At 40.2% G+C, this 15,380-nt stretch overlaps 1 protein-coding gene across 4 annotated transcripts in view; it reads left to right on the top strand.

Annotated features, from left to right (window-relative positions):
* The window catches only part of CLCN3 (chloride voltage-gated channel 3), a 51,797-nt gene extending 38,261 nt beyond the window's left edge, over window positions 1-13,536 (top strand). For 2 of the 4 annotated variants that reach the window (XM_072119916.1, XM_072119925.1), the window contains 5 exons: window positions 491-677; window positions 2,845-3,243; window positions 4,239-4,455; window positions 7,553-7,628; window positions 11,566-13,536. In XM_072119916.1, coding sequence (XP_071976017.1) covers window positions 491-677; window positions 2,845-3,243; window positions 4,239-4,455; window positions 7,553-7,628; window positions 11,566-11,721 — 1,035 coding nt within the window. In that variant the 3' untranslated portion in view covers window positions 11,722-13,536. The remainder of the gene's footprint in view (window positions 1-490; window positions 678-2,844; window positions 3,244-4,238; window positions 4,456-7,552; window positions 7,629-11,565) is intronic. The other 2 variants (XM_072119932.1, XM_072119940.1) reach the window with 1 other exon arrangement.
* Window positions 13,537-15,380: the final 1,844 nt, after the last annotated feature.

Genomic DNA, 15,380 nt, shown 5'->3' with positions numbered 1-15,380 from the left:
TTAATAACGTTGATTTACATGTGATCTTCTCACTTTAATCTCTGATACAAAAGCCAAGTTTCATTGAAGGTTATAAAGAGGTTTCAATTGTACAATATGAACTGCTTATTCAAGTGGAAGTTTGTTTTCAGCTTGAATAACCAGTTGCACAAGACTAAACTTTTAACAAAATTGCGTTACAGCAGTCTGTGTATTATACTTTATGTAAATATGTTCTTGTCTTCTCACTTTTTCTTCCTGCAGTTTACATAAATTGGCTTTCTCGCCTCACACAGACGATAGATGAAAAGCTGATTAAGTTTCTAATGACTTAACCCGTCACTGGATAGTCTCTGCTTATAGAGCTGAATTATTAAGTGAAATATTCTCTAATTGTCTAAAGCCTTGAACTACCATTCATTTCCATTGACACAATTGTGAATTGTGGTCACCATGAATTGAATATAGGCCTTTTATTCTCACTTCACTCAGTAGGTTTATCTATTTGCAGGTGCCCTCAGGATTGTTTATCCCAAGCATGGCTATTGGGGCAATAGCAGGAAGAATTGTGGGCATTGCTGTGGAACAGTTGGCATACTACCACCACGACTGGTTTATATTTAAGCAGTGGTGTGAAGTGGGAGCAGACTGCATCACCCCAGGACTGTATGCCATGGTTGGGGCAGCAGCATGTTTGGGTAAGTGTGTACTGCCTAGAGCAGGAAGTAAGAGCAGTAACTGTGCCACATTAAAAAATCTATGAGCAATTAAAAGAAGGAATGTATTAAAAGACGATATGTATAAAGAACCCAAATGTTAACATATAATTTATAGTCAGTATATAATTGCATTTATAATAATGTTTCTGTTTTGTTTATGTTCCATATGGTGATCATTTTCAGTGTTGGTCAATGGAACAAAGCATCATAGGATCTAAGTAATGTAGTTGTCAATAACAACTAGTCCAATAATTGCGAACTTGTAGCCGCGTGAAAGCAGTGGAGTTGGTCAGAACATGGACCTACTCCACTGGAAGGTGACCTAAACACATGTTCCATCCTATTGGGGGAATTCATTACACCGTGCCTGAGAGACAAGGCTTATAACAAACCCCATTTAGCCCCTTTTTTGGTTTTTCTGCCCTGTCACGCCCAAAGTGGATAACGGGGTGGCAGAGTTGTGAACGCATATTTACCATGGTGTCAACCAAATCCCTGGTGGAGATTAATTCCAGCGCTGTTAATTAATTAGGTTATAAATGCCACAAGGTCACCCCCCTAACTCTGATGATTTTCGAGATTTCATCTTTAAACCCTGTCCCTTTTTTTGTGATTCACCCTCTCCACTCTTCTTAGAATACAGCAGGGTTGTAAAAATATCCTAAACTTCTACTGTGGTGTTTCTTTACTATTCTACACATCTGTAAAGGATTAAGGGGGTTTGCCCAGGAAAGACAGTTCTCAAACTTTAACCCTCCTTAAGTTACAATTTTACTCAGTTTTATTGCTGTTTTAGCTCTGTGATGGTCCGTGTAAAATTCCACAGTGTGGGCTCTAAGCAGCCACTTCATGATTCCTCTGTGCTGACAATCTGCTTAGATTATAAGGGTACAGGGTTTATCTAACTTTACTTTCATTTAGCTTTTAAAGAGTGTACTTGTATCTGACACATAGTAAAAGAGAGATGAGACAGGATCAGAGATGAGGAGGTGGATATATAAAACACAATGACACTTTCCACTCTGCTAACTCGCCTATAACAGTCAGCTATGCTATGCCTCTCTCCCCTGGATAAAGACCTTATCTGTCTGTAGCTTGTAGAGTAAGTCTCTGCACACTGCTGCCTGAGCCATTCTTGTTATGTGTGTGTGTGTGGGGGGGGGGGGTTGGGGTCAGGAGACAGAGAGCACTGCAGTGTGCAGACAGAAGAAGCTATTCATGAAGAAGAATCTTCATGCCATTTTCAGATTTGCAGTCGGATCCCGGGGAGACAGATTAGGTTTATATCTGTGAAATGCTGTATTTTTGTTGATAACAGTGGATTAGCGAATGTGTTATTTTGTTATCCTGAGTATATTTAAGAATCTTCATGGGAATATCCCTTTAAGAAGAGAATATATCTGCTTCAGTGTTCATTTTGTTAAGCCAAGTTCTAATCCTTATTAGTGTAATCCCTGCTGTATATACACCGAGACCTCCCCCTAGACACTTTTTAAAGTTAGATTTGCTTTGTGTGAACATATACAAGCTCTCCCTGTTCTGTTGGACTGAAACCTTTGTTTTGCAATGATTGGTTTAGAAAAGAGACGTTTGAGCAGTGCCAATAGTGGGACCTGGGCTTTAATTCACATCGATGGCCAATTTCTGGGAAGAATTGTCTTAAAGACAATATACAAGCAGTCCCCGGGTTGCATACAAGATAGGGTCTGTAGGTTTGTTCTTAAGTTGAATTTGTATGTAAATCAGAACTGTACACTTTATCATTGTAATCCCAGCCAGAACTTTTTTGGTCTCTGTGGCAATTGGATTTTAAAAATGTTGAGTTGTCATAAGAACCAGGATTAACACTAAAGCTTAATTACAGACGCCTGTGATAACTGTTACAGCTGTTTATTGTAGCCTAGGACTAAAGTACAATAAATTACCAATATCCAGAGTTCCGTTTGTAACTAGGGGTCGTATGTAAGTTGAGTGTTCTTAAGTAGGGGACCGCCAGTATATTAATATATTTTTTTTGTTTATGTTAACTAAATTTCCTTTTCTGCATAACCGTAAACAAGACTATTGACAGATGACACTGCACTGCTTGGATATGGGTAAAAGATAATGAATATAATGTGTTCTGCTTTTCTGTCTTTGGTTTTAGGTGGTGTCACCAGGATGACTGTGTCGCTTGTGGTTATTGTATTTGAGCTAACAGGAGGCCTAGAATACATTGTGCCCTTGATGGCGGCTGTGATGACCAGTAAGTGGGTAGGAGATGCTTTCGGACGTGAAGGCATCTATGAATCACACATACGGCTCAATGGATATCCATTTTTGGATGCAAAAGAGGAATTCACGCACACAACCCTGGCTCGTGATGTGATGAGGCCAAGGAGAAATGACCCTCCGCTGGCAGTACTTACCCAAGACAACATGACTGTTGATGACATTGAAAGCTTGATCAATGAAACTAGCTACAATGGTTTTCCTGTCATCATGTCTAAAGAATCACAGCGACTTGTTGGGTTTGCTTTAAGAAGAGATTTAACGCTAGCAATAGGTTGGTATAATTTGCTTCGAATTTTATTCTGAGATTTATATGTACGCACCCCCTAATGCAGTGATGGCGAACCTATGGCACTGGTGCCAGAGGCGGCACTCGGAGCCCTCTCTGTGGGCACCCAGGCCATCACCCCAGCATGAGGTTCACCAGACAGGACTCAAATAATCTTCCTACGGAATCTTCCCACAACGATAGGCGAATTTGCCCTCCTCCTTTCAACTGCGTTGGTGTCTTTAGGAGGCTGAATGACTGAAAGTTGTCAATGAACAAGGAGAAATAAATTACTGCTTAAATTGCTGTGCTGGCACTTTGCAATAAATAAGTGGCTTTTGGTTGAAGTTTGGGCACTCAGGCTCTAAAAGGTTCGCCATCACTGCCCTAATGGATGTTTATATTTATTTTTTCAAAACTCCTGTGAAATTAAGCAGAGTTATATTTGCGTGACTTGAGTCAGGTCAGAATCAAGAATGGATTAACCAGGGGCACTTACTCATTGATCCAGGCACCATGACTGTGGGACTCTTTTTATACTTGTTATCTGTCATCCCAAGCCACCTTCCTTTTAAAAATCAACTTTTAGAATTATGCTAATGAGCCTAAGGGCTACCCTAACCCCTCTTTGATCTGGCTTTGCAGGCTGCCAAAATGTATAACCCTGCCCAGCCCCCCTTCCCCCCTGGTTCCTCATTACTTCCTATTGTAAGATCACAGGGCAACTAGGGTAGCCTCTTAGGCTCATTAGCCTAATCTTAAAAGTTAATTTAAATGGAGGCCATGTATAGCAAAAATAAGAAGATTGCCACAGTATCTGGATCAATGGGTAAGTGTCCTTTGGTTTATCCATGCTTAATTTTGATAGTAGATTTTCTTTAAAGGGGAAATTGGCCATATTGCTCTGCATGCCACATAAGTAAAGGCTATCTGTGTATTATGTAGTAGTTATCCTAGGGCAAGATGTTTTATTAGGAATTTTCTCTTTTTTTGCTTTTTAGAAAATGCAAGAAAGAAGCAGGAGGGTATTGTTGGAAGCTCCCGCGTCTGCTTCGCTCAGCACACTCCATCACTCCCTGCAGAAAGCCCTCGACCACTGAAACTGCGCAGCATCTTAGACATGAGTCCATTTACTGTGACTGACCACACACCAATGGAGATAGTAGTGGATATATTCCGCAAGCTGGGCCTCAGGCAGTGCCTTGTCACACACAATGGGTGAGTGGCTGAGCGTTATAATCATAGGTTTCATTATACTGAGGGGTAACGAGCAGGAATGCAGACAACAGTAATGTGGAACAAATATAAGATCATCATGTCTGCATTCCCTATTATGTAACATTTCTGGATCATCTGTTACGTATAACGCTGTGTGACATTCCTCTGTTATTCCCACTACACCACAACATAGAGTTATAATAAAAGATGCTCCAGAACTCTTCTCTCCTGGGGTATACTAATATTTACTGAAACACCCATCCTGTTTATAAAATAAAATTCATGTTTTATTATTTATCTAAAAAACATAATTTCTGCAAGCAAACAAATTTCTTGACCATAATGAAGAATTTTAATATTAACAACTTCATGCTCTGCGCCGTACATGTATGGCGCAGAGGTGTGGAGGCTAGATGAAGAAGGCTCACGGGCTGAGCCCTCTTCTCACAGAGGTGGTGTTTGCTGCATATTGAAGCTAATACCCACAATCAGTGCTAGCACCGATCGACGGTATTAACCCTTCCGTTGCCGCTGGTGTCATTTAAAAGACGGCGATGCGTGAGCACCACCATCTTTGTTGCGATCACAGCTCCCCCGAATGTCATTGGGGCCGCCGCGATTGGTTGCCATGACAAGCCTTGGGTCTTCGCCAGACTAGAGTCTGCATGGTTTCAGTAGATTCATTACAATGAGCCAGTGGCAGTAGTACAGTAGGAATTGCAGTTTATTGGTAGAACGATCACACCTTCTAGAGTTAAAGTACCCTAGAGGGTCTAAAAAATAGTAAAAAAAAAAAAACAAAATCAAATCACCCCCTTTCACTAGAACTGATGTAAAACGTAACAAATAGTAAAAATCACAAACACGTTAGATATCAGTCTCAAAATGCCCAATCTATCAAAATATAAAAACTGTTATTGCCAGCAGTAACCCCATAACGGAAAACGGCGCCCAAATGTCCGTAACGGGACTTTTACACAATTTTGCATCACACAAAAAATTTAATAAAAAGTGATAAAAAGGTTGCACCGCTCTGTAAACCTTAGTATGAAAAAGTTATTTGCGTCAGAAAACGCCGGCACTTATTTTGTTACCCTACACATGCGTTTAATTCATGTAAATGTAGTAAAACACAATAAAACCTGTATAAATTTGGTATCAAACCAAAGAATAAAGCAGAGTTGTTATTTGGAGCGCACAGTGAAAGTTGGAATCCACAAGAAAGTGATGCAAATGTCACCACGTTTGGAATTTTTTGTCAGCTTCCCAATACACGGGAGTTAGAGATAAATGAGCAAAAAAAACCCCTACGTCTTTAAACGGTTAAAGAGGTTGTTTTCCTAGTGACACCTCTTTTCTGTTAAAATGAACTATCTGATGTGCAGGGACGGCTCCCTCCATCTCTATGGGAGTGCCATTCTTCATGTCCCACGGGGAAAATGGTGACCTCATGTGGATAGGGACAAGTGTCAAGGGGAAGTAATTCTATAAGGCATAACATTCATGTGATGAAGCTACAATTAAATAAAATCCTTTGTAAAATATTTTTATATTGAAACAAAGTTTGTGTTTCCTTTGGTAAAGTAAGTATAAAATCACATTCTATTCAACGGATTAGAACGGTTATTGATGCTTGTGGAGTAGAAGCCTCAAAGGGCCTATTCCATGGGGGGGAGGGGGGGTTCACATTCAGCAGATATGTTGGCAGAGGTTTCTGTGAATAAAAATCTGGTGGGAAGTACATGGAATTTTTCCTGAATCGGATGCTTACAGAAGCTTCTGCAACAACATTTGCTGCCTGTGAATCCTTCCTTGGGCTACATGCTCACTCCAATTTAGGAGCTTTGGTTAATAAGGGCTCCTAAAGAGCAGTGTGCACGCAGCCTTAGTGATGACGTGTATAGTCATGTAATGCTTGAGCAGATGTCTGTGTTGCTTTGGCACTAGGCTCTGTTGTGCTCCCACTGTGGGCTGTTACTAATAGCTTGTTGTCTCTGCGTCATTGCATGTTTTTACGGGCACCTTATTTATGTATTATGTGTCCATGCACCGACATAAAGAGCCTTTATTAATACCAATATTTCCTCTTCTTGTGTCCTGCCTACAAATCATAGAGGCTTTGCAGCATCTGGCTTTTCATGTTAACCACTTCATAAGAGTCTTCACATTATTCAGGCTCAGATTCTTTTTTTATTTTTATCCCTTTTTTTTTTCTTTACAGCAGTAGTCAGTAAACTTGTTAATTCCAGGATCAAAATCATGTCCTGTAGATTGCTTACCCCCCATTCTGCTAATCAGGGTGGATATTGGACCCCTTGGACATTTAATTCATTAATGGGAAACCCCTTTACTTTGATGGATAAACTGCTAAGATTTTTTATTTCATTTTTTTTTTTTTTTTTTTTTTTTTTTTGCTTCAAATCCATTGATGTTGTACACATTACAATGACGTCTTTAGCAATTTTATCTTTTCTTTCCACATTTTTTTTTCCATCAAAATGTTTGTATACATTTTTCCAGCAATGACTTTTTAATTTAAAATTTAAAGAAAAAATGCCATCCAGTGTTAAATCTGCTGCAGTGTTCAATGAAATCTGCTTTGAATCTCTCATTTTCATAATGACCTATAATACACATTCTATGTGTTCAGTTTACGGCAGACCCCGGGCCTGCACATAACATATCTATGTTACCAATGTCAACCCTACTCTTTCTTTTTTCCTGTTTGATAATTATTCTGGATATTATGTGTCAGTGCTAGCTATCATTGCCATGCTACTGCTATATTAACAGGTTGTCCATTTATTGCAAGACCTTCTCTAATTTCACAGTGTCCAATAGATGCAGGATGTACTATTTATTCTGGCTTTACATGCCATATATACCAGACTGATCTTTACTTGTATTGCTGCCCATGCCACCTGAGCAGTTACTTTGTGTGTTGTATTTCTTATAAGTGAAATCTCTGACCCGGCCACTAGTTGTGTGTCAGCCATCCCACCCCATAACATTGCCATTATTTTCTGTTGCTTCATTCTTTTTGTTTTCTCCATTTGTAGTTCAAACTCAGTTATTAGCATAACATGATCTGTTGCAGGACTGTCTTGGGAATCATCACAAAGAAGAACATATTAGAACATCTCGAGCATCTAAAGCAGCACGTGGAACCCCTGGTGATTAGTCAAAGCGCCTGTAACTTGTAGTCACTTAGAAGGCAGGAAGCATGAAATTTGTCATCTGTTCCCACACCTCACCAGGTCAACTATAGAGCACATTGCTCCCGCTGATAGCAGCCGCTGCACTGCTGACTACTGTCTAGGGCAAGAGTCATCCTGCAGGCAGTAGAAACTTCTGCTCAGCATTTCCTATCTAGTATGACACTAGCAAAGCAACTTAGTAAGCACCAGCTCTTTCCTGCAGACGCTATCATGCTCAGCACTTCCCTCTGAAACTTCTATAAAAATTTGGATAATTTTGCATATTATGTGAGAGGTTGAGGTAGGGTGCCTGATGTGATGTTTTTGTACGATTAGGTTTTCTTGTATTGGGCCTTTAAGAGCCCACAGACTGGAGCCAGAAGTTTTACCTTCTAGTATAGTGCCTTTTATGTTAAGTACATGTACTATTGTACTGTACATGTTAAATACATATACTAAGGTTCCTGTTGTGTTAGGCTAGTTTCAATATTCCAGTTGCATGTGTTAATAAAAGCAATTTACACATGTATATGTATTTTGTGTGTGTGAAGTCCTATATTAATTCAGCTACATGTACGTATATACAACGTAGGAATTGCAATTGTTCCATGCAGTATGATACAAACAAATAAAAGCTTTGGATTTAATCTATGCTCCTTAAAGGGGTTTGCCCCTCAAAGAAAATTCTCAAATTTCAATTCCTTGATGATGTTTACACAATAAAGATAATTTTTAATCCCACACTTTACAAATTTACTCAGTTTTGGGTGGGACTCCCTAAGACAGTTCTCAAACTTTAACCCCCCTTAAGTTACAATTTTACTCAATTTTATTTCTGTTTTAGCTCTGTGATGGTCCGTGTAAAATTCCACAGTGTGGGCTCTATGCAGCCACTTCATGATCCTTCTAGTGTTGTGAGATGCTGAGTGCTGACAAGGTTTATATACACTTTAATTTAGCTTCTGACACATAGAAAGAGAGATGCGACAAATCAGAGATGAGAAGCACATTACACACAATTACATTCTCAGCTCTGCTGCTACATCTCAGGCACAGCAACATACTGTCAGATCTTCTGTGCCTCCCCTGGATATAGATCATATCTGCGTGTAGCTTTCCTCTACTCACTGCTCACTACTGCTGTTTGCCTGCAGGAAGTCAGTGTGTGTGAGTTTTGTCCTGGAATGCAAGGGTGGGGGCTAGAGGCAGAGAGCAGCTCAATGCAGCGTCAGACAGGAGAACAATGCGTCTCCCTGCCCCAAAAGTCAGAAGATTAATGGTCAGACCCTGGAACAACCAAAATTGTGTACACCAAGATCTAAGTGAATAGGCTCTTCTGATGTCCATCACCATGAGCAACTCCAATATCTCCCACCTCCCTAAAGCAACCATTTTCACAGATAAAAGCTGCAGCTGCACCCCCTTCCCCCTGTCTTCTGTTTACTGTGTTACTGCAGATGGATATTTTGGGGCCTGGGGAGGTTTCTGAACATTTCCAAAAAGCCTACAGGCAGTGACACTGATAACAATAGATAGACTTTAATGGTGTTTAACAGATTCCATTGTCAGGTGTCTACCATACATTACCACATATGCAGAGAATCATGAGACTAATGTAATTGCTATGAAATCTGCTTCCCATCAGTAGGATTGTGGCATCCTTTCTAATAAGAGACCTATTTATACAAGACTGCTTACTTTTAGGGGATTTTTCATAACCAGTGTAATATATTGTAATAAGGGCCTCTCTGTAATGTGCACAGTTGTACAGAATTGTACCTGCCTCCCTCCTTCTAAATGTATTGCTCTCTGGGATATGTAGTGTCTTTGGGATTGATGGGGAAATGGATTTTGTTCTCCTGTTTCTAAAGTATGAACCTTGTCTTTTTATTGATAAAGATGGCATGAAGTAGCCTGTAGTCCGCATGAAGTAGCCTGTAGTCCGCATGAAGTAGAGCTGTTTTTAAAAAATGGTCAGGTTTTTGTAGGGCTTACAATACTTCTTGTTTTTATCTTGGGAAATAAATTTATTTTTAAAAATCAGTTTAGATGCATTTTACTACAAATAAAATATCTTCAGAAATGTGAGGGTGAAGCCTATCTTATCTGCTGTATCCAAGGGATTTTTTTAGGATGGTCACACTTGGGACCTATCCTCCAGATCAGCCATCCATGGATTCTTATAGTGCCTGTTTAATTAGATTGCGTGTGTATTTATATTTCTGCTGATGGAATCGGATAGGCCAATCAATTGAAAAAGTTTAGAGCATTACTTGTCCAGTTGCCTACACTCCAGTATAGCTTGTGATAATGTCCAGAAATAGGAGAAGGTCACTTCTGACCAGACTATACTGAGTAGTTTCCTATTAGGTGGCAGCCCTTACGAACACGTAGAGACTAGAGAATTACTGCCACTGTGAGTACATGTGTGTGAGTGTGTACAATATGTATTTACATCCTAATCATCTGCATCAAGGAGAGAATTTCCCGGCTGATGGATGGGACTACAAGAGTTCTAAAGGTATACGACCCCTTGTCTGTGTTGATTCCCAGTATTTCATAGGTTTGCTTTGTTAAGCTGATTACATTAGAGTTGTCATTAGCATTGCCATCCCTCTCCTCATGTGACCTTTGTGCTGATTCCTTGGGTTATATGTAATAGTTGTACAGTGAAACAATACATGAAGAAAGCTAGTCCAGAGACTCATGTAGCAGAGCTTTGCCGTAGATTTCCCTATCTTAATGCACTGTCCTGTTGCTGGTTGCTTTGACTATGTTGCTGCTCCCAATCATTCATTTCACACTGACCAGCTGTCGTGTGCCCCCGCTTTTTTCGGTTTGATTTTAATACAGAAGAATTTCATGCATCCTTTCACAAGTGGTTTTACTAACCAGATTAAGAAGGGCATCTGCTCAATGTATTCCGCCGCGTGATGTTATCCTGGTAGAGGTTTATTATTAAGGGTTATTTTTCCTTTCCCAATTGTAGGACATGTCTATCATAGATCCTTTTAAGAACAGCAGTCCTGATGGGCCTGGTAACTAACTCAATGGGGGAGATTTAATAAAGACTCCACAGTCTATGTGGATAAATAATTCTGGATGATTTATCTGGAGAAGTTTAAGACCGTGGAGTTGTACTTTAGACCAGCAATTATTTCATCTATATTACCGGCGTCAGGGCTAGGCCACATCCCCTTTTGGTCAAGTCTGAAAACTGCCTAAAAATGGTCTAAAACAACCAATAGATGTGGTGCTCTGTATTTCAGGTGAAAATTACTCCAGTGTAAACAGATAAATCTCCCCCAATGTACTTTGAGACTACCACATATTCACAGTGGCATCTGTGCTTAATATATTCTTCTATATGACCATTGACCCATAAGGGAAGATGTGAGGATACTGTACCAGGATAACAGTCACGTTACTCACCCATTTAATGTTCTCTATCTGTAGATTGTCATTGGTAATATTTTTGTCATCTGCACATTTGGGAAAGGAATGAACTATGATCTCTGAGCTGTTTATAACCTGAGAAGAGACTATTTGATGCATATAATATTATTTACTGTCACCCATATGGATTGTGCGGTCCTGCAAGGCGATAAAAAGCTCAAGTTCAAGATTATTACAAGAGTATTTTAAAGAAACCTAACAATATTAACAATGAAAACTCCAATCATCCTTTAATCTGCCTTTCATTCAGAAATTATTTGCTGCTGAAATAGCCTAATGCATTTTATCAGCAAAGCTGTGGGCAAAAATGAGAAATTGGTGGAGGTCTTATGTCACTTGTGAATATGGAAACTGTGCCCGTACCTTCTCTTTCCTGCTTCTCTGTGGTTAAACTAGCATCCTCCTGAACCCGAATCTGCTTACCCTCTAGTAATTGTGTCTGTTTCTTTCTTCCCAGACGCCTCCTTGGCATTATCACAAAAAAAGATATCCTACGCCACATGGCCCAAATGGCAAACCACGATCCCGAGTTAATAATGTTCAATTGAACTCCATTTATGAAGAAGAGGAGACTGAGGAGGAGGTCAGCTTACTGAAGGACTCTCTGCCATGATGGAGGAGCTGTATGGAAAACTGGAAAACCTGATAAAGATGTTCTATTGTGGAACATTTTGCCTCCCTTGTTGTACAATATGAGAGGCGCAGATCTTGTTGGCGGTGCAGGGCTGTGTAAGGAAGTGGCACACAGGGCAGGTCTATTACTGGAGTCTACTCCATTATATTGGGCTTGTGGAAAATGGGAAATTACCCAGAATTCGAGCCATTCTTCAAGACTTGCTGTTCTTTTTATTATTATTGGGGTCTAGAAGGTGTTCAACTGATATCACTTCACTTTTGTACATTCCAGGACCGGTTTAGTTTCTTATGTCTCCTGTTTCTGACAGTCCTCTGTTATACTCCACGAGGAGACTCCTACGGCAGCAACGTCTCATATTGAGACATTTGACTGCGTCAAATTCAGAAATCAAAAGTGCCATATAGCGCTTAGCTTGGTACAGAAGTGCTGACACGTGCAGGGATAGACATCTCTTCAGCTGAACAGCTTACAAAAGTGGACGTGTGTATTATTTTATGCTGCGTTGTATGGCGTGAAGTGATTTATGCAGTTTTATTTTTGTATGCTGGACCCGTCTCTCATCCACTAATGTTTTGAAGTGTTACTGCCATTGTTAGATCCTGCGGTGGATAGAGCCACTTTGATAATGAGCTGTGAAGACTATTTCCTTTTTTGTCGTGGAGCCTTTGCACGGTATGACGCTTTATAAAAATTGTGGAATACCTACCCAAGTCTCCTCTTACCTTCTGACAACTGTACATGATAGTAGAAATATGATGTTACAGTGCAAATGTTCTGTATCTGTATTTATATTCTGCTTGATGTTCTATCAGTTCTGACCGTTTCAGGCAAATAGAGGGGGAAAATGTGACACCTAATTGCACTAATTGCACATCTATTATCTGTGTGGTCAATTCCCTTCCCTATAAATCTGCTAGACACTGGATGCTCATTGTATATGATCTGTTTAATGTGAATACAACAAGCCTACCCCCTCTCTAACGTTTAGACATCTTTTGCCCTTATTTCATCTCCTTCATTTTGATCAGTATGCATGAACCATATTTTAAGCACAGCCATATCAACCACCTGGTAATGCTGAGGCCTAAAAGTGGTAACACTACTCTAAATAAGCAATAAGATACTAAATTGGTAATCCTCATTAGAGATGGCTGCTGTGAAATGAGGCTTCATCACAGGTTTTCACATATAGTGCTTGGTCGAATCACTGAAACAGACCCACCACATGGTAATGGCTTCTAGCTGACTCGGTTACCATCAGTAGCCAAAATATAAATAATTGGTGAAGGGCATAGATTTTCTGAAGAGCCTTGCTTCTGTAGGTGAGAAAGACTGATCATCTAATCCATAAAGGGAGGTGTACAGACTCTTGCCTGATGGCAGATGAAGGATTGGGCATGTTGGACTTCAGCATGCCCCATCTATTGTTCTTTTTAGTTGGAAACAAGCCACTACTGAACCACTGTTTATTGACTTATTGATGCTCACCATGGAGAACACGTGTAAGCACACTAGAGAAGGCCAGCATATGGAGGAGCAAGTAATTGGCACCAGCTTTCATATGTTTATGGTTGCCTTCAGAATTTTAGATGGTATTCCTTTTTGAGCCACAATTTAGTCTCGATGATTGTGTAAAACATGATGGAAGTAGCACGGATGCAGTTATAGAGGAAGTTACTGGTTGGGCATATTCTGATATGATTACATAACCTACATTACAAATCAACTGGAAAGACTACAGAGGTGTTATGTATTGTGGAAAATCCAAATAAACTTACTGGGGAAACTGTACTGGCTCGTCCTGTCTTTTGTGCCCTTCTGATATGTTTCTCTGATAACAAAATTGTTTGGGATGGGGGCAGGGGGGCACACGTAGCTGGATGAGCAACAGGAAAGCACAACATGGTGCAGTAATCGACAAAAATGAGAAGAAAAAAGTGTAAGCTCTAGGAGTATAGATCATTTACCAGTGTTGCAAAGCTTAACGTAAAGGAAAAAAAAAGTTGAGTCCCATAGTGGACTTGCAGTAAAAAATGGCGAAATCACCTAAAAATAGAAAAACATTTTTATTCAACCGCCATGTTGAAAAATTACGTCATGATCACAAAGCAAAACGGGTAACATATTTAATACATTTCGGGTCTAAGCATAGTGGCCCTTATTTATCCCTTATCTGTACGAACATGAATTCTGAGCTAATATATTTGCTGTGCTATGATACCGGCTTCTCATGTGGATGTATGTGGAAAAAAGTACCAATTTTCCCAAAGACCAACAGAATCACATGACATATACAGTGTGTACTGAAAGTATTCTGACCCCTTAAAATGTTTCACTTTGTTTTATTGCAGCCAACTGGTAAGATCAAAAAAGTAATTTTTTTTTTTTTATAATTTATGGACACTCTGAACTCCATATTGACTGAAAACCCCCCAGAAATGTAGTTATTTTTGCTAATTTATTAAACAAGAAAAACTGAAATATCACATGGTCATAAGTATTCGGACCTTTTGCTGTGACACCAACTCGCATGGTGTCTATTTCTTTCCTAGAGATAGTTCTACTACTTTATTGAAATCCGGTTGTGTTTAATTAAACTGATTGGACTTGGTTAGGAAAGGAACAACCCTGTTTATACACTCACCGGCCACTTTATTAGGTACACCTGTCCAACTGCTCGTTAACACTTAATTTCTAATCAGCCGATCACATGGCGGCAACTCAGTGCATTTAGGCATGTAGACATGGTCAAGACAATCTCCTGCAGTTCAAACTGAGCATCAGTATGGGGAAGAAAGGTGATTTGAGTGCCTTTGAACGTGGCATGGTTGTTGGTGCCAGAAGGGCTGGTCTGAGTATTTCAGAAACTGCTGATCTACTGGGATTTCTCTAGGGTTTAGAGAGAATGGTCCGAAAAAGAAAAAACATCCAGTGAGCTGCAGTTCTGTGGGCGGAAATGCCTTGTTGATGCCAGGTTGAGGTCAGAGGAGAATGGGCAGACTGGTTTGAGCTGATAGAAAGGCAACAGTGATTCAAATCACCACCCGTTACAACCAAGGTAGGCAGAAGAGCATCTCTGAATGCACAGTACATCGAACTTTGAGGCAGATGGGCTACAGCAGCAGAAGACCACACCGGGTGCCACTCCTTTCAGCTAAGAACAGGAAACTGAGACTACAATTTGCACAAGCTCATCGAAATTGGACAGTAGAAGATTGGAAAAACGTTGCCTGGTCTGAGGAGTCTCGATTTCTGCTGCGACATTCGGATGGTAGCGTCAGAATTTGGCGTCAACAACATGAAAGCATGGATCCATCCTGCCTTATATCAACGGTTCAGGCCGGTGGTGGTGGTGTCATGGTGTGGGGAATATTTTCTTGGCACTCTTTGGGCCCCTTGGTACCAATTGAGCATCGTTGCAATGCCACAGCCTACCTGAGTATTGTTGCTGACCATGTCCATCCCTTTATGACCACAATGTACCCAACATCTGATGGCTACTTTCAGCAGGATAATGCGCCATGTCATAAAGCTGGAATCATCTCAGACTGGTTTCTTGAACATGACAATGAGGTCACTGTACTCAAATGGCCTCCACAGTCACCAGAACTCAATCCAATAGAGCATCTTTGGGA

Source organism: Engystomops pustulosus, chromosome 1 (genome assembly GCF_040894005.1).
Source record: "Engystomops pustulosus chromosome 1, aEngPut4.maternal, whole genome shotgun sequence".
Taxonomy (NCBI): Eukaryota; Metazoa; Chordata; class Amphibia; order Anura; family Leptodactylidae; genus Engystomops; species Engystomops pustulosus.
This window is presented reverse-complemented; position numbering and strand designations above follow the sequence as displayed.